The sequence below is a fragment of the Bombina bombina genome, chromosome 6 (assembly GCF_027579735.1).
Source record: "Bombina bombina isolate aBomBom1 chromosome 6, aBomBom1.pri, whole genome shotgun sequence".
Classification (NCBI taxonomy): Eukaryota; Metazoa; Chordata; class Amphibia; order Anura; family Bombinatoridae; genus Bombina; species Bombina bombina.
The window spans coordinates 1,126,231,797-1,126,255,272 of record NC_069504.1 but is presented as its reverse complement, the minus strand read 5'-3'; the positions used below and the strand labels follow the sequence as shown (position 1 = coordinate 1,126,255,272).

The following is a 23,476-nucleotide window of genomic DNA, read 5'->3' as shown; positions in this document are numbered from 1 at the left end:
CTGCAAAAGGAGGTACCCTGTGCCCAGTGTCTGTGAGATGGTCTGACCCCCTAGTACTGTATATAGTGACACTGTTTAACCCACCAGTACTATATATAGTGTCAGTGACACAGTCTGTAATCTGCCGGTGAGATGGCTGGCCTGATCCTACCCGCCCCAGTACTTTATAAAGTGACAACAGTAGTCTGTGACATGGTCCAGCCCCCCGTACTGTATATAGTGGTACTGTATAGACTGCCACTGTTTACCCCGCCCCCCCCCATGCTGTAGTAACAAGATCTGTAATTTGCTGGTCCCACAAACATACACACACACACACACACACATACATGCATAAATACACACACGCATAAATACACACACAGTCACATACATACATGCATAAATACACACACGCATAAATACACACACATACATGCATAAATACACACACGCATAAATACATGCATAAATACACACACAGTCACATACATGCATACATACACACACAGTCACATACATGCATAAATACACACAGTCACATACATACACACACACATACATACATGCATAAATACACACACAGTCACATACATACACAAATACACACACAGTCACATACATACACAAATACACACACAGTCACATACATACACACAGTCACATACATGCATAAATACACACACAGTCACATACATGCATAAATACACACACAGTCACATACATTCACACACATACATGCATAAATACACACACAGTCACATACACACACACATACATGCATAAATACACACACAGTCACATACACACACACAAACACCAATGGGTAAAACAGAAACATTAACCCCTGTGGTCATAGACACTGTGACCAGTCGCAATTGCGACCTCTGCACCCCCTGTAGTTTCTCCCCTGCTTGCACATCAAACTGGTCAGCAATGCATCCTGCAATACATCAGATTATATACATTGAACAAAAGGGTTTTACAGGATACTTTTCCCCCTTTAGTTTCCAAAGCAGCGAATGTGTCATAGTTTAACACATTAAAACCTAAGGAATACATAGGCCCCCTCTGGCAGCCATAGGGTATAAAAAATGGCTGCAGTAACAAGGAGTACTGGTCACTATGTAATAATTCTGGCACCACAAGAGGTAAAAATACATAGGGCTACTGCACCACTGCAGGCTAAATTTGAATTGGAGACCCTTGTCATCCACATACTGACACTGTGAAATTATACCCCCAGCTGATCAGAAACTGTAACTGAGGATTAATGTGCAGATTAACCGAAGCAAAAAGTAGCACAACTGGAATAAAAACCTTCACAACCCAAACACGTAACCATTTTATATTTTTTATTAAATTTATACATTTGAATAAAAACTAGCAAAAAGGAGAATCATTATTAATTGTGATCAATTTACCAACCCTCCAATCAAAACATTTTTACATACGCTCACAATAGTTCAATGTCGGCCTTTAGAGAATAATATTTATATTACAAACAATGACTTCCTAGATCTTTATCATTTTCATACTTACTCTAAATGAACAGACACATAACATTGCAAACACTGCTGACAATAATGTTCAAGACACATGCACGCTCCTGAGGCTACCTAGGTATGCTCTTCAGCAAAGAACTCCAAGAGAATGAAGCAAATGTGATAACAGAATCATATTCTATCCTGTTTTGTAAAGTAATAGCATTCCATTTAAATATGAATTAAATTGCATAAAATGATTATAAACTACCTCAGGAAGTCTAGTTAATTTAAACGCAAAGTGTTTTTCATGTGGTCAGACCATATACAGGTAGTCAACATCATGCCTTGGTAACCAGCAAGGCCAGGGTTTGAAGCTGGCTCACATTAAAGGGATACAGTACTCAAAAATGTCCTATCATGGTTATGAAAGAGCAGCGTTAGTATATTGAAAATATTGCCTGGAAAAAAACGTTGAGTGAAAGCTGTTCAGATTTCCCATGAAACTAATACTGCAGCATTCCACTAATCTTCATTGGTCGATAAGGACAAAACTGCCCTGCTATACTGGTGCAGAGGGACAAGATAATGATTTACTCAGGACAGGGACATGCGGTTTTCAGAACCAAACAAAAGCTGAAATACATTTCATAAGCAGTTTTTTTTAGACGACACAAAGAAAAAAAATGACTAAAAAGTCCCTTTACAAATGTGTTTCTAATTAATGGTTTAATCATTTTTATTGCTCCACCTATGTTCTTAAATCCTGGATTTTAAATGACACCAGAAGGCTGCAGTGCTCCCCCCCCCTGTGCCAATGGAACTTAAAGGGACACGAAACCCAATTTTTTTCTTTAATGATTCAGACAGAGAAAGCAATTTTTAAAAAGATTCCAATTTACTTCTATTATCAAATTTGCTTTGTTCTCTTGTTATTCTTTGTTGAAGAGATCTAGATAGGTAGCGTGCACGTCTGCAGCACTACATGACAGGAAATAGTGCTGCCATCTAGTGCTAATATATAACTTTGCAAAACTGCATGCACACTCCTGAGCTTGCTTCCTGCTTTTCAACAAAGGATAACAAGAAAACTAAAAAAAATTGATACTAGAAGTAAATTGGAAAGTTATTTAAAATTGTATCTGAATCATGAAAAAAAAAGTTTGGGTTTTATGTCCCTTTAACACAGGATAATTACGCCATTCAGGATTTCAGACAACTACTTTGTATACATTTGCTACGTAGAAAGTATGTTTAGTAGCGCTATCCCTATTAAAAGCATGTGGTTGTACCTGGAATGTTTAACTAGACAGCAATCTGCTGACATAAAGCTACGAGCGCCAACACTGCACACTTGTGTAAGAATACACAACAATTAAACAACGTTGCAGTCTCTCTCAGGGTACTGGATACTGACCCCAACAAACTAATGTCATGATATATTATATGTGCAGCCATCTGAAAACCAAGTACAAACTATAACTACACTTATGTGTAGACACATCCAGAGGAACTAATACATGATATATTATATGTGCAGCCAGCTGAAAACCAAGTACAACCTATAACTACACTTATGTGTAGACACATCCAGAGGAACTAATACATGATATATTATATGTGCAGCCAGCTGAAAACCAAGTACAAACTATAACTACACTTATGTGTAGACACATCCAGAGGAACTAATACATGAATAGTATTTGCTAATTATATCTATTTGTTTGCAGACTTGTGAAGAATATGCATGTGTGTAGTGGGACATAAAAGCTACTTATTAAATGGGTTGTATAGATTGTTAACGTGTATCTCACATAATGTTAAAGACGTATTAGTAGACAAGATACGCTCTGATCTCTGAGCAAACCTAAATGACACACCACACGTTACCTTACACGGCTGCTACATATAAATCACTTTATAAAGAATACGCTCTGCATTAAGTGGGTAAATGCAGGTTCTGCTCTGCCAGAAATAAGATTTCACTGTAGATGATAAATTCTGATTTTTTTTTGTTAAATCTTGAACGTGCATATTTTTGAGAAGCAAATTGTTTTTGCATTTTTTTATCATCATATATTTATTGTGATGTTTATATCAGTGAAGAAATCTAATGACTGCTGAAAAGAGATATTTTACAATGAAGAGAGAGGTAACAAGCTTACTGATATGGTTAACATTACATTATATTAAAAGACGACCCTATCCCTGCAACTTACTAGGTTTCTTAAAACTATCAGTAAAACCATCACCTGCAAAACAGATTTTTAAATTATTAAAGGACCCTTTAAAAAAAACAAAAAAAAAAAACACGAATTTGCAGTGTTGAACCTCCAAACCTCTCACCTAATTCAGTTAAGCTTTTGTATTTAGATAGATACAGACACGCTTGGTTCTCTGCAGTCATTACATATCTAAGTCATCAGCAGATTAACCGGATGATTATAGTAAAATAGAAGAGGTTTGCTTCATGATTATACAAAGAAAGCTACAGAATAAATACAACAGATAAAGCCTTGTAACATCGCCAAATAAATAAACAAACATTTACATTAAAAAATATAAGATGCAGTTGCACAAATATTTCACTCCCAACAGCTGCTGCTGTTAAATCAAACAACCAAACATCCAGTAATCACATAACATCCGCATACTGGTCATTTTCTTTATGTCCGTGGCAGTTAAGCTTCAAATGATACGGGTTTCAGAATTTCACAGTACCAAAAATGCCACCTAAAAACAAAAAAGACCCTTATGCACCAGGATAGTGCATCATCAGTAGGGTAAAAAAGGCTTTGCATGAGCTTCCTTCCAGTACCTCCATAGAACGTTAACATAAAATATTTCTTTTTAAAATAATAAAAAAAGAAAAGCCAGCTGGCACAGCCAACTTGTTCCTGTAGTAGTCAGAAATCCTAATCCCGTAGAATTTCCTCGTGTTGGTAACGTGCATACAGCGAGTACAAACAACTCCATGGATTGTTTTCTTTTGTAGAGAACTCTGTAAGTTGCAGGTACCTGAGAATGGTTAGTTTTCCTTGTAAAATGGTCCATTGGTTCAAAGCTTTCCGGATTTCATGTAAGATGGAATGGAACCGCGTTGTGTTAATCCCTCAAAACGTTTATAGGTATAGTTTAAAAATACCCAGTCCTTGGATTTATAGTCTGGTTCCGTTGTATTTGGCACTAAAAAAAAAAAATACAATCAGAAGCCCAAAAGATGCACAGCAGAGGAGAAAGGATGGAAACAGAAGAGGAGAGAGATGAGAGGAGAGAATGATTTATACATAGAATATTAAACTGTTCTCATTACCTCACATTGGAGTTGGCTTTAAGCAGCCACTAGTTTTCTCGTGTGTAGAGAAGTTGGTGAGACATAAAACAAGATGGCATCCCTCTGTTACTAACCTACACTAACAGCAAATGGAGTAAGGCTCTGTACATAACCATAGCAATGAAAAAGATTTAATATTGCAATTCATTTATCTCTCTCTTTACCATATTTGTCCTAAAGCAAGAAGCAAGCAATGGTTAAAGGATGTCTAACCGTACCTGATACAAGAGTAATTATTGCTACCTTTAGTGGGCAGCACAATGTGCCATATGCAGAAGCCCATTCAACAAGCTGGGGTAAAAACTCAGCATAGAGTTTTTTTAGGGACGTTTAGGCCTCATCAGTAATACTATGGAACCAGGTCTAGTATTTCAGGGCCATTTTACAACTGTAAAAGGATTCTCATGATAATATTCAGTCTTAAAGGGACACTAAACCCAAAACTTTTCTTTCATGATTCAGGTAGATAATACAATTTTAAACAACATTCCAATTTACTTCTATTATCTAATTTGCTTAATTTTTTAAATATCCTATAATTAAAAAATGGCAAAGCACATGGGTGAGCCAATCACACGAGGCATCTATGTGCAGCCACTAATCAGCAGCTACTAAGCCTATCTAGATATGCTTTTCAGCAAAGAATATCAAGAGAATGAAGCACATCAAATAATAGAAGCAAATTAGAAAGTTGTTTAAAATTGCATGCTCTATATAAATCATGAAAGAAAAATTGTGTGTTTCATGTACCTTTAAAGGGACATGATCTTAACTGTAACAGTGTCATTTTTGCTTTACTTAACATAAATAATTATGTGTTTAAACCTCACTTAGGTGAGCAAAATAGCAACAAACTACCAGCCGTGTTCTAAGTGGGAGCTGCAATGCTTTTACCGACATCACTGCTTACCTGGTTGTAAGATGTCAGACTCCGGAAACTCATCAAAGTTAGACGTGTCATCGATGCTTTTTATTTCAATAGTAATCGCTGCAGGTCTCTCCCTTAAGTAAAATGACAAACATCAGATAAGTAGGGAAAAGGAAGAAGAAGAAGAAAAGTGATGCTTAGAGGGAAGAAAACACAACTGTTTTTGCAGAAAATAGACCCTTGTTACATATTTTGTGTAGCTTTGTTTGTTACAAAAGAAACTTTTCACCTTAACCGGTCGAGTCCATTTACAAAGTAACTGTTTGGTTTTAAAATTTGCATAAGTCAAAATATATCTGTATACTTACCTAGATTCTGTCTGTTTTAAAAATGACTGAGATCGCAATATTCCTATGCATTGGTTTTTTAACGGATGTCTAAATGATTTAATTAAATCAATATTTTGAACCTATAACTCTAGTGTTTTATAAAGATATAATTTTAGCTAGAATTTTGTTTGTCAAAAAGGGAGACGTCCCTTATTTTTAAAGATATAAAATTGTTTTTATGTGAATATAGATTTTTAATAAATTAGATTGTGAAATCACTGGTTATATTGAAATCATCATTTCCAAGCTTTTATTAGCGCTGCTAAATTCCCCATTTTTGTCCACATTTTGCTATTTAGTTCTCTTTGAGGGAAGAACTTTGTTTAGCAGCAGGAACCCACCTTTAGGCGCTCCTATCACACCACACTTTAATACATATTTTGCCAAACACGGTGTTGGTGCTGGTCTGAGGCACAAAAACATAATTTATGTAAGAACTTACCTGATAAATTAATTTCTTTCATATTGGCAAGAGTCCATGAGCTAGTGACGTATGGGATATACATTCCTACCAGGAGGGGCAAAGTTTCCCAAACCTCAAAATGCCTATAAATACACCCCTCACCACACCCACAAAACAGTTTAACGAATAGCCAAGAAGTGGGGTGATAAGAAAAAAGTGTGAAAGCATAAAAAATAAGGAATTGGAATAATTGTGCTTTATACAAAAAACTCATAACCACCACAAAAAGGGTGGGCCTCATGGACTCTTGCTAATATGAAAGAAATGAATTTATCAGGTAAGTTCTTACATAAATTATGTTTTCTTTCATGTAATTAGCAAGAGTCCATGAACTAGTGACGTATGGGATAATGACTACCCAAGATGTGGATCTTTCCACGCAAGAGTCACTAGAGAGGGAGGGATAAAATAAAGACAGCCAATTCCTGCTGAAAATAATCCACACCCAAAATAAAGTTTAAATGAAAACATAAGCAGAAGATTCAAACTGAAACAGCTGCCTGAAGTACTTTTCTACCAAAAACTGCTTCAGAAGAAGAAAACACATCAAAATGGTAGAATTTAGTAAAAGTATGCAAAGAAGACCAAGTTGCTGCTTTGCAAATTTGATAAACCGAAGCTTCATTCCTAAACGCCCAGGAAGTAGAAACTGACCTAGTAGAATGAGCTGTAATCCTCTGAGGCGGAGTTATACCCGACTCAACATAGGCATGATGAATTAAAGATTTCAACCAAGATGCCAAAGAAATGGCAGAAGCTTTCTGGCCTTTTCTAGAACCGAAAAAGATGACAAATAGACTAGAAGTCTTTCGGAAAGTCTTAGTAGCTTCAACATAATATTTCAAAGCTCTAACAACATCCAAAGAATGCAATGATTTCTCCTTAGAATTCTTAGGATTAGGGCATAATGAAGGAACTACAATTTCTCCACTAATGTTGTTGGAATTCACAACCCTAGGTAAAAATTCAAAAGAAGTTCGCAACACTGCCTTATCCTGATGAAAAATCAGAAAAGGAGACTCACAAGAAAGAGCAGACAATTCAGAGACTCTTCTGGCAGAAGAGATGGCCAAAAGGAACAAAACTTTCCAAGAAAGTAATTTAATGTCCAATGAATGCATAGGTTCAAACGGAGGAGCTTGAAGAGCCCCCAGAACCAAATTCAAACTCCAAGGAGGAGAAATTGACTTAATGACAGGTTTAATATGAACCAAGGCTTGTACAAAACAATGAATATCAGGAAGATTAGCAATCTTTCTGTGAAAAAGAACAGAAAGAGCAGAGATTTGACCTTTCAAGGAACTTGCGGACAAACCTTTATCTAAACCATCCTGAAGAAACTGTAAAATTCTTGGAATTCTAAAAGAATGCCAGAAAAAATTATGAGAAAGACACCAAGAAATATAAGTCTTCCAGACTCTATAATATATCTCTCTAGATACAGATTTACGAGCCTGTAACATAGTATTAATCACAGAGTCAGAGAAACCTCTTTGACCAAGAATCAAGCGTTCAATCTCCATACCTTTAAATTTAAGGATTTGAGATCCTGATGGAAAAAACATAATTTATGCTTACCTGATAAATTCCTTTCTTCTGTTGTGTGATCAGTCCACGGGTCATCATTACTTCTGGGATATAACTCCTCCCCAACAGGAAATGCAAGAGGATTCACCCAGCAGAGCTGCATATAGCTCCTCCCCTCTACGTCAGTCCCAGTCATTCGACCAAGAATCAACGAGAAAGGAGTAACCAAGGGTGAAGTGGTGACTGGAGTATAATTTAAAAAAAAAAAAAAAAAAAATATTTACCTGCCTTAAAAACAGGGCGGGCCGTGGACTGATCACACAACAGAAGAAAGGAATTTATCAGGTAAGCATAAATTATGTTTTCTTCTGTTATGTGTGATCAGTCCACGGGTCATCATTACTTCTGGGATACCAATACCAAAGCAAAAGTACACGGATGACGGGAGGGATAGGCAGGCTCATTATACAGAAGGAACCACTGCCTGAAGAACCTTTCTCCCAAAAATAGCCTCCGAAGAAGCAAAAGTATCAAATTTGTAAAATTTGGAAAAAGTATGAAGCGAAGACCAAGTTGCAGCCTTGCAAATCTGTTCAACAGAGGCCTCATTCTTAAAGGCCCAAGTGGAAGCCACAGCTCTAGTGGAGTGGGCTGTAATTCTTTCAGGAGGCTGCTGTCCAGCAGTCTCATAGGCTAACCGTATTATGCTACGAAGCCAAAAAGAGAGAGAGGTAGCAGAAACTTTTTGACCTCTCCTCTGTCCAGAATAAACGACAAACAGGGAAGAAGTTTGACGAAAATCTTTAGTTGCCTGCAAGTAGAACTTGAGGGCACGAACTACATCCAGATTGTGTAGAAGACGTTCCTTCTTTGAAGAAGGATTTGGACATAAGGATGGAACAACAATCTCTTGATTGATATTCCTGTTAGTAACTACCTTAGGTAAGAACCCAGGTTTAGTACGCAGAACTACCTTGTCTGAGTGAAAAATCAGATAAGGAGAATCACAATGTAATGCTGATAACTCAGAGACTCTTCGAGCCGAGGAAATAGCCATTAAAAACAGAACTTTCCAAGATAACAATTTTATATCAATGGAATGAAGGGGTTCAAACGGAACACCCTGTAAAACGTTAAGAACTAAGTTTAAACTCCATGGTGGAGCAACAGCTTTAAACACAGGCTTGATCCTAGCTAAAGCCTGACAAAAGGCCTGGACGTCTGGATTTTCTGACAGACGCCTGTGTAACAGGATGGACAGAGCTGAAATCTGTCCCTTTAATGAACTAGCCGATAAACCCTTTTCTAAGCCTTCTTGTAGAAAGGACAAGATCCTAGAGATCCTAACCTTACTCCAGGAGTAACGTTTGGATTCACACCAGTATAGGTATTTACGCCATATTTTATGGTAAATCTTTCTGGTAATAGGCTTCCTAGCCTGTATCAGGGTATCAATAACCGACTCAGAAAAACCACGTTTTGATAAAATCAAGCGTTCAATTTCCAAGCAGTCAGCTTCAGAGAAGTTAGATTTTGATGTTTGAACGGACCCTGTATCAGAAGGTCCTGTCTTAGAGGTAGAGACCAAGGCGGACAGGATGACATGTCCACTAGATCTGCATACCAAGTCCTGCGTGGCCATGCAGGTGCTATTAGAATCACTGATGCTCTCTCCTGTTTGATTTTGGCAATCAATCGAGGAAGCAGCGGGAAGGGTGGAAACACATAAGCCATCCCGAAGTTCCAAGGTGCTGTCAAAGCATCTATCAGAACCGCTCCCGGATCCCTGGATCTGGACCCGTAGTGAGGAAGCTTGGCGTTCTGGCGAGACGCCATGAGATCTATCTGTGGTTTGCCCCAACGTCGAAGTATTTGGGCAAAGACCTCCGGATGAAGTTCCCACTCCCCCGGATGAAAAGTCTGGCGACTCAAGAAATCCGCCTCCCAGTTCTCCACTCCCGGGATGTGGATTGCTGACAGGTGGCAAGAGTGAGACTCTGCCCATCGAATTATCTTTGATACTTCCATCATTGCTAGGGAGCTTTTTGTCCCTCCCTGATGGTTGATGTAAGCTACAGTCGTGATATTGTCCGACTGAAACCTGATGAACCCCCGAGTTGTTAATTGGGGCCAAGCCAGAAGGGCATTGAGAACTGCTCTCAATTCCAGAATGTTTATTGGAAGGAGACTCTCCTCCTGATTCCATGATCCCTGAGCCTTCAGAGAATTCCAGACAGCGCCCCAACCTAGTAGGCTGGCGTCTGTTGTTACAATTGTCCAGTCTGGCCTGCTGAATGGCATCCCCCTGGACAGGTGTGGCCGATGAAGCCACCATAGAAGAGAATTTCTGGTCTCTTGATTCAGATTCAGAGTAGGGGACAAATCTGAGTAATCCCCATTCCACTGACTTAGCATGCATAATTGCAGCGGTCTGAGGTGTAGGCGTGCAAAAGGTACTATGTCCATTGCCGCTACCATTAAGCCGATCACCTCCATGCATTGAGCTACTGACGGGTGTTGAATGGAATGAAGGACACGGCATGCATCTTGAAGCTTTGTTAACCTGTCCTCTGTCAGGTAAATCTTCATTTCTACAGAATCTATAAGAGTCCCCAAGAATGGAACTCTTGTGAGAGGAAAAAGAGAACTCTTCTTTTCGTTCACTTTCCATCCATGCGACCTTAGAAATGCCAGAACTAACTCTGTATGAGACTTGGCAGTTTGAAAGCTTGAAGCTTGTATTAGAATGTCGTCTAGGTACGGAGCTACCGAAATCCCTCGCGGTCTTAGTACCGCCAGGAGGGCACCTAGAATCTTTGTGAAGATTCTTGGGGCCGTAGCCAATCCGAATGGAAGAGCTACAAACTGGTAGTGCCTGTCTAGGAAGGCAAACCGTAGATACCGGTGATGATCTTTGTGGATCGGTATGTGAAGGTAAGCATCTTTTAAATCCACTGTGGTCATGTACTGACCCTTTTGGATCATGGGCAAGATTGTCCGAATAGTTTCCATTTTGAACGATGGAACTCTTAGGAATTTGTTTAGAATCTTTAAATCTAAGATTGGTCTGAAAGTTCCCTCTTTTTTGGGAACCACAAACAGGTTTGAGTAGAACCCTTGTCCTTGTTCCGACCGCGGAACCGGATGGATCACTCCCATTAATAACAGATCTTGTACACAGCGTAGAAACGCTTCTTTCTTTATCTGGTTTGTTGACAATCTTGACAGATGAAATCTCCCTCTTGGGGGAGATAATTTGAAGTCTAGAAGGTATCCCTGAGATATGATCTCTAGCGCCCAGGGATCCTGAACATCTCTTGCCCAGGCCTGGGCGAAGAGAGAAAGTCTGCCCCCCACTAGATCCGGTCCCGGATCGGGGGCTCTCGGTTCATGCTGTCTTTGGGGCAGCAGCAGGTTTCCTGGCCTGTTTGCCCTTGTTCCAGGACTGATTGGGCTTCCAGCCTTGCCTGTAACGAGCAACAGCTCCTTCCTGTTTTGGTGCAGTGGAGGTTGATGCTGCTCCTGTTTTGAAATTCCGAAAGGGACGAAAATTAGACTGTCTAGCCTTAGCTTTGGCTTTGTCTTGAGGTAGGGCGTGGCCCTTACCTCCTGTAATGTCAGCGATAATTTCTTTCAAACCGGGCCCAAATAAGGACTGCCCCTTGAAAGGTATATTAAGTAATTTGGACTTAGAAGTAACATCAGCTGACCAGGATTTTAGCCACAGTGCCCTACGTGCCTGTATGGCGAATCCTGAGTTCTTAGCCGTAAGTTTGGTTAAATGTACTACGGCCTCCGAAATGAATGAATTAGCTAGTTTAAGGACTCTAAGCCTGTCCATAATGTCGTCTAGCGTAGATGAACTAAGGTTCTCTTCCAGAGACTCAATCCAAAATGCTGCCGCAGCCGTAATCGGCGCGATACATGCAAGGGGTTGCAAAATAAAACCTTGTTGAACAAACATTTTCTTAAGGTAACCCTCTAATTTTTTATCCATTGGATCTGAAAAGGCACAGCTATCCTCCACCGGGATAGTGGTACGCTTAGCTAGAGTAGAAACTGCTCCCTCCACCTTAGGGACCGTTTGCCATAAGTCCCGAGTGGTGGCGTCTATTGGAAACATCTTTCTAAATATTGGAGGGGGTGAGAACGGCACACCGGGTCTATCCCACTCCTTAGTAACAATTTCAGTTAATCTCTTAGGTATAGGAAAAACGTCAGTACTCGCCGGTACCGCAAAGTATTTGTCCAACCTACATAGTTTCTCTGGTATTGCAACGGTGTTACAATCATTGAGAGCTGCTAAGACCTCTCCCAGTAATACACGGAGGTTCTCCAATTTAAATTTAAAATTTGAAATATCTGAATCCAATCTGTTTGGATCAGAACCGTCACCCACAGAATGAAGCTCTCCGTCCTCATGCTCTGCAAGCTGTGACGCAGTATCAGACATGGCCCTAGTATTGTCAGCGCACTCTGTTCTCACCCCAGAGTGATCACGCTTGCCTCTTAGTTCTGGTAATTTAGACAAAACTTCAGTCATAACAGTAGCCATATCTTGTAATGTTATCTGTAATGGCCGCCCAGATGTACTAGGCGCCATAATATCACGCACCTCCCGGGCGGGAGATGCAGGTACTGCCGCGTGAGGCGAGTTAGTCGGCATAACTCTCCCCTCGCAGATTGGTGAAATTTGTTCACATTGTACAGATTGACTTTTATTTAAAGTAGCATCAATACAGTTAGTACATAAATTTCTATTGGGCTCCACCTTGGCATTGGAACAAATGACACAGATATCTTCCTCTGAGTCAGACATGTTTAACACACTAGCAATAACTTGCAACCTGGTTATAATCTTTTTTAGCAAAAACGTACTGTGCCTCAAAGAGGTACTAAAACGATTAAATGACAGTTGAGATAATGAACTGAGAAACAGTTATAGCATCAACTTTAAAATAACACAACTTTTAGCAAAGGTTTTGTTCCCATTAGTAAGATAACATAACTAAATTTGACATAAAAATTATTGAGTAACGTCTTTATCCACAGTCAATATAAAAAATTCTCACAGCTCTGCTGAGAGAATGTACCTCCCTTCAAGAAGTTTGAAGACCCCTGAGATCTGTCAGAGATGAACCGGATCATGCAGGAAAAATAATAATAGCTGACTGGAATTGTTGATGCGTAGCAAAGAGCGCCAAAAACGGCCCCTCCCTCTCACACACAGCAGTGAAGAGAAACGAAACTGTCACAATTCAAAACAAACTACTGCCAAGTGGAAAATAAAGCCCAAACATTTATTTACTCAGTACCTCAGCAATGTAAACGATTCTACATTCCAGCAAAAACGTTTAACATGATATAATACTAATTAAAAAGATTAGTGACCTTTAACAGAGTAGTTCCGGTGAAGTACCATTCCCAGAATACTGAAGTGTATACATACATGTCATTTTAACGGTATAGCAGGATTTTCTCATCAATTCCATTCAGAAAATAAAAACTGCTACATACCTCAATGCAGATTCATCTGCCCCTGTCCCCTGATCTGAAGCTTTTACCTCCCTCAGATGGCCGAGAACAGCAATATGATCTTAACTACTCCGGTTAAAATCATAGTAAAAACTCTGGTAGATTCTTCCTCAAAGTCTGCCAGAGAAGTAATAACACGCTCCGGTGCTATTATAAAATAACAAACTTTTGATTGAAGTCATAAAAACTAAGTATAATCACCATAGTCCTCTCACACATCCTATCTAGTCGTTGGGTGCAAGAGAATGACTGGGACTGACGTAGAGGGGAGGAGCTATATGCAGCTCTGCTGGGTGAATCCTCTTGCATTTCCTGTTGGGGAGGAGTTATATCCCAGAAGTAATGATGACCCGTGGACTGATCACACATAACAGAAGAAAAGGACCTTGCGACAGAAGGTCTGGTCTTAACGGAAGAGTCCACGGTTGGCAAGAGGCCATCCGGACAAGATCCGCATACCAAAACCTGTGAGGCCATGCTGGAGCTACCAGCAGAACAAACGAGCATTCCTTCAGAATCTTGGAGATTACTCTTGGAAGAAGAACTAGAGGCGGAAAGATATAGGCAGGATGATACTTCCAAGGAAGTGATAATGCATCCACTGCCTCCGCCTGAGGATCCCGGGATCTGGACAGATACCTGGGAAGTTTCTTGTTTAGATGAGAAGCCATCAGATCTATTTCTGGAAGTTCCCACATTTGAACAATCTGAAGAAATACCTCTGGGTGAAGAGACCATTTGCCCGGATGCAACGTTTGGCGACTGAGATAATCCGCTTCCCAATTGTCTATTCCTGGAATATGAACCGCAGAGATTAGACAGGAGCTGGATTCCGCCCAAACCAGAATTCGAGATACTTCTTTCATAGCCAGAGGACTGTTGTGACATTGTCTGTCTGAAAACAAATGAACGATTCTCTCTTCAGAAGAGGCCAAGACTGAAGAGCTCTGAAAATTGCACGGAGTTCCAAAATATTGATCGGTAATCTCACCTCCTGAGATTCCCAAACCCCTTGTGCTGTCAGAGACCCCCACACAGCTCCCCAACCTGTAAGACTTGCATCTGTTGAAATTACAGTCCAGGTCGGAAGAACAAAAGAAGCCCCCTGAACTAAACGATGGTGATCTGTCCACCACGTCAGAGAGTGTCGTACAATCGATTTTAAAGATATTAATTGAGATATCTTTGTGTAATCCCTGCACCACTGGTTCAGCATACAGAGCTGAAGAGGCCGCATGTGAAAACGAGCAAAGGGGATCGCGTCCGATGCCGCAGTCATAAGACCTAGAATTTCCATGCATAAGGCTACCGAAGGGAAAGATTGTGACTGAAGGTTTCGACAAGCTGATATCAACTTTAGATGTCTCATGTCTATCAAAGATAGAGTCATGGATACTGAATCTATCTGAAAACCTAAAAAGGTTACCTAAGTCTGAGGAATCAATGAACTTTTTGGTAAATTGATCCTCCAACCATGATGTTGAAGAAACAACACAAGTCGATTCGAATGAGATTCTGCTAAATAGTGATCTGGATGAATCGGAATATGCAGATATGCATCCTGTAAATCTATAGTAGACATATAATGCCCTTGTTGAACAAAAGGCAGGATAGTCCTTACAGTTACCATTTTGAATGTTGGTATCCTTACATAACGATTCAATATTTTTAGATCCAGAACTGGTCTGAAGGAATTTTCCTTCTTTGGTACAATGAAGAGATTTGAATAAAACCCCAGTCCCTGTTCCAGAACTGGAACTGGCAAAATTACTCCAGTCAACTCTAGATCTGAAACACATTTCAGAAATGCTTGAGCCTTCGCTGGGTTTACTGGGACACGGGAAAGAAAAAATCTCTTTGCAGGAGGCCTTATCTTGAAGCCAATTCTGTACCCTTCTGAAACAATGTTCTGAATCCAAAGATTGTGAACGTAATTGATCCAAATTTCTTAGAAAAAACGTAATCTTCCCCCTACCAGCTGAGGTGGAATGAGGGCCGCACCTTCATGTGGACTTAGGAGCTGGCTTTGATTTTCTAAAAGGCTTGGATTTATTCCAGACTGGAGATGGTTTCCAAACTGATACCGCTCCTGAGGATGAAGGATCAGGTTTTTGTTCCTTGTTGTGACAAAAGGAATGAAAACGATCATTACCCTGGAAAGAAAGGGAAAGCAGAGTAGACTTAGAAGACATAACAGCATTCCAAGTCTTAAGCCATAAAGCTCTTCTAGCTAAAATAGCTAGAGACATATACCTGACATCAACTCTAATGATATCAAAGATGGCATTACAAATAAAATTATTAGCATGTTGAAGAATAAAAATGCTATGAGAATTATGATCTGTTACTTGTTGCGCTAAAGCTTCTAACCAAAAGATGAAGCTGCAGCAACATCCGCTAAAGATATAGCAGGTCTAAGAAGATTACCTGAACACAAGTAAGCTTTTCTTAGAAAGGATTCAATTTTCCTATCTAAAGGATCCTTAAGGAAGTACCATCTGCCGTAGGAATAGTACGCTTAACAAGAGTAGAGACAGCCCCATCAACTTTAGGGATTTTGTCCCAAAACTCTAATCTGTCAGATGGCACAGGATATAATTGCTTAAAACGTTTAGAAGGAGTAAATGAATTACCCAAATTATTCCATTCCCTGGAAATTACTTCAGAAATAGCACTAGGGACAGGAAAAACTTCTGGAATAACTACAGGAGATTTAAAAACCTTATCTAAACGTTTAGATTTAGTATCAAGAGGACCAGAATCCTCAATTTCTAATGCAATTAGTACTTCTTTAAGTAAAGAACGAATAAATTTCATTTTAAATAAATATGAAGATTTATCAGCATCAACCTCTGAGACAGAATCCTCTGAACCAGAAGAACCATTATCAGAATCAGAATGATGATGTTCATTTAAAAATTCATCTGAAAAATGAGAAGTTTTAAAAGACTTTTTACATTTACTAGAAGGAGGAATAACAGACATAGCCTTCTTAATGGATTTAAAAACAAAATCTCTTATGTTATCAGGAACACTCTGAGTATTAGATGTTGACAGAACAGCAACAGGTAATGTAACAGTACTTAAAGAAAATATTATCTGCATAAACAGTTTGTCATGACAAAACAGTACAAACAGCTGGAGGAACAGATACCATAAGTTTACAGTAGATACACTTAGCTTTGGTAGCTCCAGCCCCAGGCAGGGATATTCCAGAAGTATCTTCTGACTCAGCTTCAACGTGGGACATCTTGCAATATGTAATAGAAAAAACAACATATAAAGCAAAATTGATCAAATTCCTTAAATGACAGTTTCAGGAATGGTAAAAAATGCCAGTGAACAAGCTTCTAGCAACCAGAAGCAAAAAATCAATGAGACTTAAATAATGTGGAGACAAAAGTGACGCCCATATTTTTTCGCGCCAAAAAAGACGCCCACATTATTTGGCGCCTAAATGCTTTTGGCGCCAAAAATGACGCCACATCCGGAACGCCGACACTTTTGGCGCAAAAGAACGTCAAAAATGACGCAACTTCCAGCGACACGTATGACGCCGGAAACAGAAAATAATTTTTGCGCCAAAAAAGTCTGCGCCAAGAATGACGCAATAAAATGAAGCATTTTCAGCCCCCGCGAGCCTAACAGCCCACAGGGAAAGTCAAATTGTTTAAGGTAAGAAAAAAATGAATTATTCATATGCATTATCCCAAATATGAAACTGACTGTCTGAAATAAGGAATGTTGAACATCCTGAGTCAAGGCAAATAAATGTTTGAATACATATATTTAGAACTTTATAAAAAAGTGCCCAACCATAGCTTAGAGTGTCACAGAAAATAAGACTTACTTACCCCAGGACACTCATCTACATGTAGTAGAAAGCCAAACCAGTACTGAAACGAGAATCAGCAGAGGTAATGGTATATATAAGAGTATATCGTCGATCTGAAAAGGGAGGTAAGAGATGAATCTCTACGACCGATAACAGAGAACCTATGAAATAGACCCCGTAGAAGGAGATCACTGCATTCAAATAGGCAATACTCTCCTCACATCCCTCTGACATTCACTGCACGCTGAGAGGAAAACCGGGCTCCAACTTGCTGCGGAGCGCATATCAACGTAGAATCTAGCACAAACTTACTTCACCACCTCCATAGGAGGCAAAGTTTGTAAAACTGATTTGTGGGTGTGGTGAGGGGTGTATTTATAGGCATTTTGAGGTTTGGGAAACTTTGCCCCTCCTGGTAGGAATGTATATCCCATACGTCACTAGCTCATGGACTCTTGCTAATTACATGAAAGAAATGCTAAATAGATGAGTGATCTTTACAAAAAAAATATGAATTGATATTGACAAACCATAATTCCAGGTTTTTTATTGATTGCCAGTAAATTATGCAGCAGTGAGGGTAGTTTGGTGATAAATCTGTAAAATAATTGCTAGCAACAAAACTCCCAAGTGAAACACGGTCAAAATGTGTGAATTCTAAAGTTTAATTATATTTATTTATGGGCTAAATGAGCTAAGATGGACGCTCACTTATTAATGGGGTCCCAGCATTTTATAGAAATCTCTAGACTTGAGAAGCTGATGGTGAATAGAAAGAAAAGTCACGAGAGGGATTTGTAAAAGAGAAAACGAATACCTACAAAACAGATGAAAACAATGTGCTAAGCAGGTTACTCAGAGCTCCTCAGTGCTTCACTTTTTAAAAATCTATTTAAAGGGACACTGAACCCAAAATTTTTCTTTCGTGATTCAGATACAGCAGCAATTTTAAGCAACTTTCCAATTTACTCCTATTATCAATGTTTCTTTGTTCTCTTGCTATCTTTATATAAAAAAGAAGGCATCTAAGCTTTTTTCTTGGTTCAGAACTCTGGACAGCAGTTTTTGATTGGTGAATAAATTTATCCACCAATCAGCAAGGACAACCTAGGTTGTTCACCAAAAATGGGCCAACATCTAAACTTACATACTTGCATTTCAAATAAAGATAACAAGAGAATAAAGAACATTTGATAATAGGAGTAATTAGAAAGTTGCTTAAAATGTCATGCTCTATCTGAATCACAAAAGAAAAAAATTGGGTTCAGTGTCCCTTTAATGTTACCTGCCAATAGACTACAGGACAGTGCAATACATAGTGAGACTGCAGAAATGGCCCTAATATTGCAAGCCTTTCTGCATTTTAAGTGAACAAGATTAAAATAATAATATGGGATGTATGGAGTATGTGTGTATGTATTTACACGGATATGATATATACTGTTATGCTATGCAAACAGTGAAATAATAGTACGGCATGTACTGAGTATGTGGGTATGTATTTACACAGATACAATATATACTGTTACGCTATGTAAACCGTGAAATAATAGTACGGCATGTACGGAGTATGTATTTACATAGATACAGTATATACTGTTACGCTTATGTAAACAGTGAAATAATAGTACGGCATGTACCGAGTATGTATTTACACAGATACGATATATACTTTTACGCTATGTAAACAATGAAATAATAGTATGGGGTGTACTGAGTATGTGTGTATGTGTTTACACGGATACGATATATACTATTACGCTATGTAAACAGTGAAATAATAGTACGGCATGTACCGAGTATGTATTTACATAGATACGATATATACTGTTACACTATGTAAACAGTGAAATAATAGTACGGCATGTACCGAGTATGTATTTACACAGATACGATATATACTGTTACGCTATGTAAACAGTGAAATAATAGTACGGCATGTACCGAGTATGTATTTACACAGATACGATATATACTGTTACACTATGTAAACAGTGAAATAATAGTATGGCATGTACCGAGTATGTATTTACACAGATACGATATATACTGTTACGCTATGTAAACAGTGAAATAATAGTACAGCATGTACCGAGTATGTATTTACACAGATACGATATATACTGTTACGCTATGTAAACAATGAAATAATAGTATGGGGTGTACCGAGTATGTGTGTATGTGTTTACACGGATACGATATATACTGTTACGCTATGTAAACAGTGAAATAATAGTACGGCATGTACCGAGTATGTATTTACACAGATACGATATATACTGTTACGCTATGTAAACAATGAAATAATAGTATGGGGTGTACTGAGTATGTGTGTATGTGTTTACACGGATACGATATATACTGTTACGCTATGTAAACAGTGAAATAATAGTACGGCATGTACTGAGTATGTATTTACACAGATACGATATATACTGTTACACTATGTAAACAGTGAAATAATAGTACGGCATGTACTGAGTATGTATTTACATAGATACAGTATATACTGTTACACTATGTAAACAGTGAAATAATAGTACGGCATGTACTGAGTATGTATTTACATAGATACAGTATATACTGTTACACTATTTAAACAGTGAAATAATTTTTATCTTTATTGCATCTAAGAGAGCACATTTTAAAGTGTATTAAGTCATTCATTTTATACTTGTAGGTAACAGTCCACCAAACTAATGTGCCCTTTAATTGCTAGAATAAATCTGCATCCTTGCATCGCCATAGAGGTAATTATTGTTAATTCCCCTAACACTACGTATTAACTGGTATAAGTGCCGCACCAGCCCCTGGGATTTATTGTTATGGCAGCAAATTAGCAGTTTCTTCCAGGAACAGAAGCGGTGTGTCAGCTTTCTACTATATGGGACAGGGCCACAGAGAAAACGCTCATTAGCTAAAATAATAACCTAGATAGATACAATTCAGTATCATATGTACAGCTGAAAATGTAGCCCCTCAAGTCTGTAAAACGAACCTCACAGCACCGTTAAGTTATTTAATAGACCCAATGTGTCAGTGTTTTCCTTCAGTTTTGTATTCCTCTTACCTAGATAGTGGTCACTGCACATGAACCTACTCATCACTAATTAGATGTGGTAAGTTGTGAAATAAAAAAACAATACAAAGATGTAGTGTGCAGGGCTGGTCAATTTGATATCTTAAGAACCAGCTGCACATTTTATGGAGTACAGATAAGGGATTTTGGAAATAAAACCTATGCCAGGGTACAATACTAGGCACTGCAGCGTCTGGATTTGTCTAGAACTGGTTTCGGCATTTCACACTCACAGTGGGCTCTTCACTCACGGTGTTAATTTACACCACACTAACAGCAATATGGTTACTACAGCAGTAGTGCAGTACAGAGCAACCTATGTTAACAACTCGCCAGAAATGCCTAAACTCCCTGAGCAGAGATGAGTCATCTGCTATTCATTCATCTGTTCACGGTCATACCTGCAATGTGACCTGTTTACTTAAAGGGACATAATACTCGTATGCTAAATCACTTGAAACTGATGCAGTATAACTGTAAAAAGCTGACAGGAAAGAGCATCTAAAAAAGGAAGATATTTTACCTCACAACTTCCTTAGCTCACCAGAGTAAGTGCTGTGTAAAAAGTTATCTTTCAGCTACTGTTCAGTTACCCAGCTGCAGGTTAAAAAAAAAAATGAACAGCAGTGCTGAGGTCATGAACTTTATTTACTGTGATCTCATGAGATTTCACTTAACTCTCATGAGATTTCATAGTAAACTTCTTAAACTGAATAGGGAAATAACATGAGTGTGCCTGAGGCTCACTCGCTTGCAGGTCCCGGGACAGACATACTGATTTGCTGCTTAAAGTCCTTTACAATGGGATGTGAATACTTAGGACATTTTGAGGTAAAATATCTTTCTTTTTTACATAGAGATGTTCAGGTGATATTTTCTAGTCAGCTTTTTACAGCTATGCTGCAGCACTTTCAAGTGTTTAAACATTTGGGTATCATGGCCCTATAAGACCTTCAGGTGTCTACACTGCAGCATACTTGCACAATCCTGAGATCATGAAATATACACACAGCATATGGATACGACAACAGGGAGAAGAGTTAGTAATGTCTAGCTCAGTGGTCGACAAATCGGTTTAAAATTTAGGAGCCAGTAAGAAAATTTAGTAGCCAGACAGTGGTATTTCTATATAGATATATGGAGTAAAACCCTAAAGTTGGGAGCCATGGATAAAATTCTAGGAGCCAGTGGCTACCTGGGTTTGTCAAGCCCTGGTCTAGCTTATGAACAGATTATAAAATGCAGACACTAGCGGGGGATCAGGCAGCCTGTGAGCAACAGATTTTGGGGTCTTGCTATCGTGTCAGGGATATTACTAACCACTGTACTTTACATGCGTCTTTATCTTGACAACTAAAAAGACTTCTGTATAATGAAATCCGTTTACCTGATATGTCCCCAATCTACACATTCAAAAAAAGGATGAGTCTTAATCTCTTCAACACCACTGGCGCCAATTCTGTTTTCTGAATCTGTACAGAACCTGTTAATACAAAATAAAAGCATTTGAAGATGACAATTTACGTATGAAATATTTTCATTGCGCGTTCACAAAACCAAACAGGTAGAAGGAACCACCACGCAGTCTGGGGCTCTATGGAAAACTGTGGTGCTCTGGTTAGCAGTAAATTACAGTAAAACAAGGAAAAGAGCGACCAATGAAAATCTCACAAGAGTTTGGTTACATTTGCTTTTCTTGTATAAACCTGTGTGTGTGTTAACTACAAAATGCATAGGCAGAGAGGGGCGAACTGGTTCAAACCAGGAAACGGCAATGTTTTATTTCATTTAGGGGCGATATACACATTTGTAGAACGTAGACTTTGTGGAAATGGAGGTGAAACGCTAATTTTACTCATTGGCTTGGGTAGAGCATAGTGTTTTTTAAAAAAAAGTTTTTAAACAAATTATCAAACTTACTTTGTTCTCATGGTATACTTTGTTGAAGAGAATACCTAGGTAGGTAGTGTGCACGTGTGTAGAACACTTTATGGAAGAAATTTTACAAGAATGCTTTTAAGCAGTGGATGGCACCAGTGTTTGCACAATGTATAACATTGCTAAAAACATTCTTGCAAAACCCATATAGTGCCCCAGACACATACACACTCCTGAGCCCACCAACCTGTTTTTTAAACAAAAGATACTAAGAGAATAAAGTAAATTGGTAAAATAAGTAAACTGGATTTTTTTTAATTTAAATTGTACACTTTCTTAAAGGAACAGTAAAGTCAAAATTAAAGATAGAGAATACAGTTTTGAGACTTTTCAGTTTACTTCCATTAGGAAATTGTGCAGTCTTTTTATATGCACACTTTCTGAGGCACCACCTCCTACTGAGCATGTGCAAAACTTCTCAGTGTATACGTAAATAAGGTGATTGGCTGATAATTGTCACATGATAGAGGGTGCTGGCAAGTTGAAGTACATTGAAATTTATCAGCAAAAAAAAATTAAATCTACTGCTCATTTAAAATACAGAGTAAGTGCTATTGCATTAAGACTTTAACAGGTTTCTTTGGGAGTCAGGAGAGTTTATCCCGAGAGCACCAGAAATCAATACAGAAATATTCTGCACAGCCAGTTATTATGCCCTAGCTCAGTATCGGGCACTTTGCCAAGAGCTGTTGCTAGGCAATGACTTGCAGCAGTCTCTGGCAACCATAGGATTCAAGAATGAGAACGTCCGACTGACCTCAGAATCAGATCTTTGGATTTTTCTGATATCGGCACCTCAGGAGGAAACACCAGAGTCTCCTTCCAGTTCATAACTTTCCTGTAAGTTTCTTGAGGTGTTTCAGAGCAGAACGGGGGATATCCTGTACCAATAAAGAACAGAATTGTGCCGTTATAACAATTAGCAAGTGCAACAGTGGGTTATACAGATAAAGAATAGAAAAAAATGAAAATAATTTACAGTAATTAAGGCAACCAACAAGGTAAGAAAGTACAGTTAGCTGTTTTAATGTAATTTATACTGAAC

At 38.7% G+C, this 23,476-nt stretch overlaps 1 protein-coding gene across 2 annotated transcripts in view; it reads right to left on the bottom strand.

The window, feature by feature from the left end:
- Positions 1-1,319: 1,319 nt before the first annotated feature.
- STK38L (serine/threonine kinase 38 like) overlaps positions 1,320-23,476 on the bottom strand; it is a 205,875-nt gene continuing 183,718 nt past the window's right edge. For both annotated transcript variants that reach the window (XM_053719097.1, XM_053719096.1), the window contains 4 exons: positions 23,189-23,312; positions 21,881-21,976; positions 5,708-5,799; positions 1,320-4,649 (listed from right to left, as the gene is read on the bottom strand). In XM_053719097.1, the coding sequence (XP_053575072.1) occupies positions 4,522-4,649; positions 5,708-5,799; positions 21,881-21,976; positions 23,189-23,312 (440 nt within the window). In that variant the 3' untranslated portion in view covers positions 1,320-4,521. The remainder of the gene's footprint in view (positions 4,650-5,707; positions 5,800-21,880; positions 21,977-23,188; positions 23,313-23,476) is intronic.